At 51.8% G+C, this 2,106-nt stretch overlaps 1 protein-coding gene across 2 annotated transcripts in view; it reads right to left on the bottom strand.

Annotated features, from left to right (window-relative positions):
- The window catches only part of SELP (selectin P), a 51,481-nt gene that overhangs the window by 1,003 nt on the left and 48,372 nt on the right, over positions 1-2,106 (bottom strand). For both annotated transcript variants that reach the window (XM_027772489.1, XM_006150112.2), the window contains exons 14-15: positions 1,815-1,845; positions 345-400 (exon numbers count right to left, since the gene is read on the bottom strand). In XM_027772489.1, the coding sequence (XP_027628290.1) occupies positions 346-400; positions 1,815-1,845 (86 nt within the window). In that variant the 3' untranslated portion in view covers position 345. The remainder of the gene's footprint in view (positions 1-344; positions 401-1,814; positions 1,846-2,106) is intronic.

Below are 2,106 nucleotides of genomic sequence, written 5' to 3'. Positions count from 1 at the left end.
GGAACCCCACCCCCCCTTAAAAAAAAAAAAAAAAAAAAAAAAAAAAAAGAAAAGAAAAGAAAAGAAAAAACCTGTCCAAGAAAAAAAAAAAATACCTTGACTGGTACACTGTGGTCCTGTGAGCCACATGGCCAACCACAGTTTGGGTCATGGGCAGTTAATCCAAAACAGGAAGGCTGTCTGCGTCCAGGTGCCCAAGATCCCAGAGAGCTGGAGGGCCAGGGGAAGGGAAGCATGGTGTGACCAGACTCTGGTAAGTGTGCCTGTCTCTCTCATGTGTTTGCACTATCATGAATAAAATAAATAAACGTGAAAAAGTATATATATCTTCACAGGTAACTCACCTTAAGGGGTCGGATCAAATGCAGCATTTGTGAAAACTCCGTATGTTCCTAGGTGACTAGAAAACAGAAAGAGGTGGTGACCTTCCATGTGGAAGCCTGGCCTCTTCGACACAGCTGCAGGGCCTGCCCCCAGGAGCCATGTTACCCCCACCCCCAGGCTCTGCTTTGCAAGGAGAGAAAAGGGCCAAGACACTTTCCAGCTCCCACTTAACAGCTCTGGGTACTCTGCGGGCACCGTTCACCACAATGACTTGTCGTCAACGCTGTGTGAAGTGAGTACCCGCTGTGTCCTCCATGGGGCTGTAGCCTCTTCTTGGCGAGACAAAATGATTATGAAGTCTCAGCCTTCATACTTGACAACCTGGTGAGTTTTCAGAGTGGCAGTACCATCTCCTAGGGGTGTTCTTCTTTCCCCCACAAATGATCAGGAGTTCTGACATTTAGTGGGCAGGGGCCAGGGTGCCGGATGTCCCGACAGGCACAGCACACAAAAGGCTTGCCCTGCACCCCATATGACTTTGGAACATAGTCTCAATATTCACGTGCAATGAAATCTGAGCCTGAAACTCGACCTCTTTACATATAAAGTGGGGTTTTCTTTGCATACTTTAAAATGTGGTTGCCTTGTGAAATGAGGAAGGATGATAAGCTTTACCAGAGTCATTCAGTACTACGAGATACCAGGGTGTGGGAGCGATGCCCCTGAGGCCGTGCCAGTCGGTGATGCCACCCTCCCCTCTCAGTCCGACTGCAGGGCTGTTGCCTTCACAGCGAGTCCTCTGGAGGTGCCACCTTCTGATGACCTCAGTGTCTGTGGTGTGTTTGTGGTAGGCACTGACTTAAAAACTCCACGCGGGGCGCAGCCTCCGGCGCGGTGGAGCACTGTGCAGCCGGCAGCTGCATGCTGATGGTGCTTAATCCCTGGCTAACCGGCCTGAAAACAGTGGGCACGTGCATGTGTGCTGGAGATGCTGGAGACGGGGGTCACGGTGTGGCTGAGCCCTGCGGGGTGCCTCCCCTCTCTTGCACACGTATGTGCTGTCATGAATGAAGACAACGTGGGGCTCTAAGTGGTGGTGCAGCAGCAAAGCATCACACTCTGCGAGGGACTCCCATGTGGTGTGGCTCCAGGTCCCAGTCCACAGACCTCCTGAGGGCGCCGGGCGAGCGCTACCCCAAGTTCCGGAGCTGGTCCAAGGCTGGGCACAGCACAGCTCCGGGCCTGAGGGTCTCCGTCCAGACTACACCCCCTCTCCCCCTCCTTCCCTCTCTCTGTCTCATGGAAGAAATAAATTAATAAGTTACAAATCATTACGTGTGGCTGGGATGTATCATCTGAATATTTGACTTGAGAATAGTGAAGCGGACGCTAAAAGGGGTTTACTGTACACGGGAGACACGCAGGTGCCTGGTTGTTCTGACAGCCCCAAACCAGCCAGTGTTCTCGGGCACAAAGCATTTGCAACTCACCTGTGAGGGTTCAAGGGGCACTTCCCATCATCTGAAAGAGCGAGAAGACACGGATGGTTGGTTTACAGCAAAAACAAGGAGAAGCTCATCACTGATAGAAATGATGGGGCAGTCTGCGGACTGACTTTCAGACAAGCCCATTGTAAGGGGAGTATTGGGAACACTCTCCCCTGAAGGTGGAGCCTTGGCTGAATTAAACATGTGACAGTATTTACCTCCAGAGTCCTCTCACCTCCTTCCTCTCTCCTTTCTGTCAAAATATCCACTCATACCTCTGGTCCCCCCCCCCCGC

This window comes from Tupaia chinensis, unplaced genomic scaffold (genome assembly GCF_000334495.1).
Source record: "Tupaia chinensis unplaced genomic scaffold, TupChi_1.0 Scaffold000278_1, whole genome shotgun sequence".
NCBI lineage: Eukaryota > Metazoa > Chordata > Mammalia > Scandentia > Tupaiidae > Tupaia > Tupaia belangeri.
The sequence above is the reverse complement of the archived record's forward strand: the minus strand, read 5'-3'. Positions and strand labels throughout refer to the sequence as shown.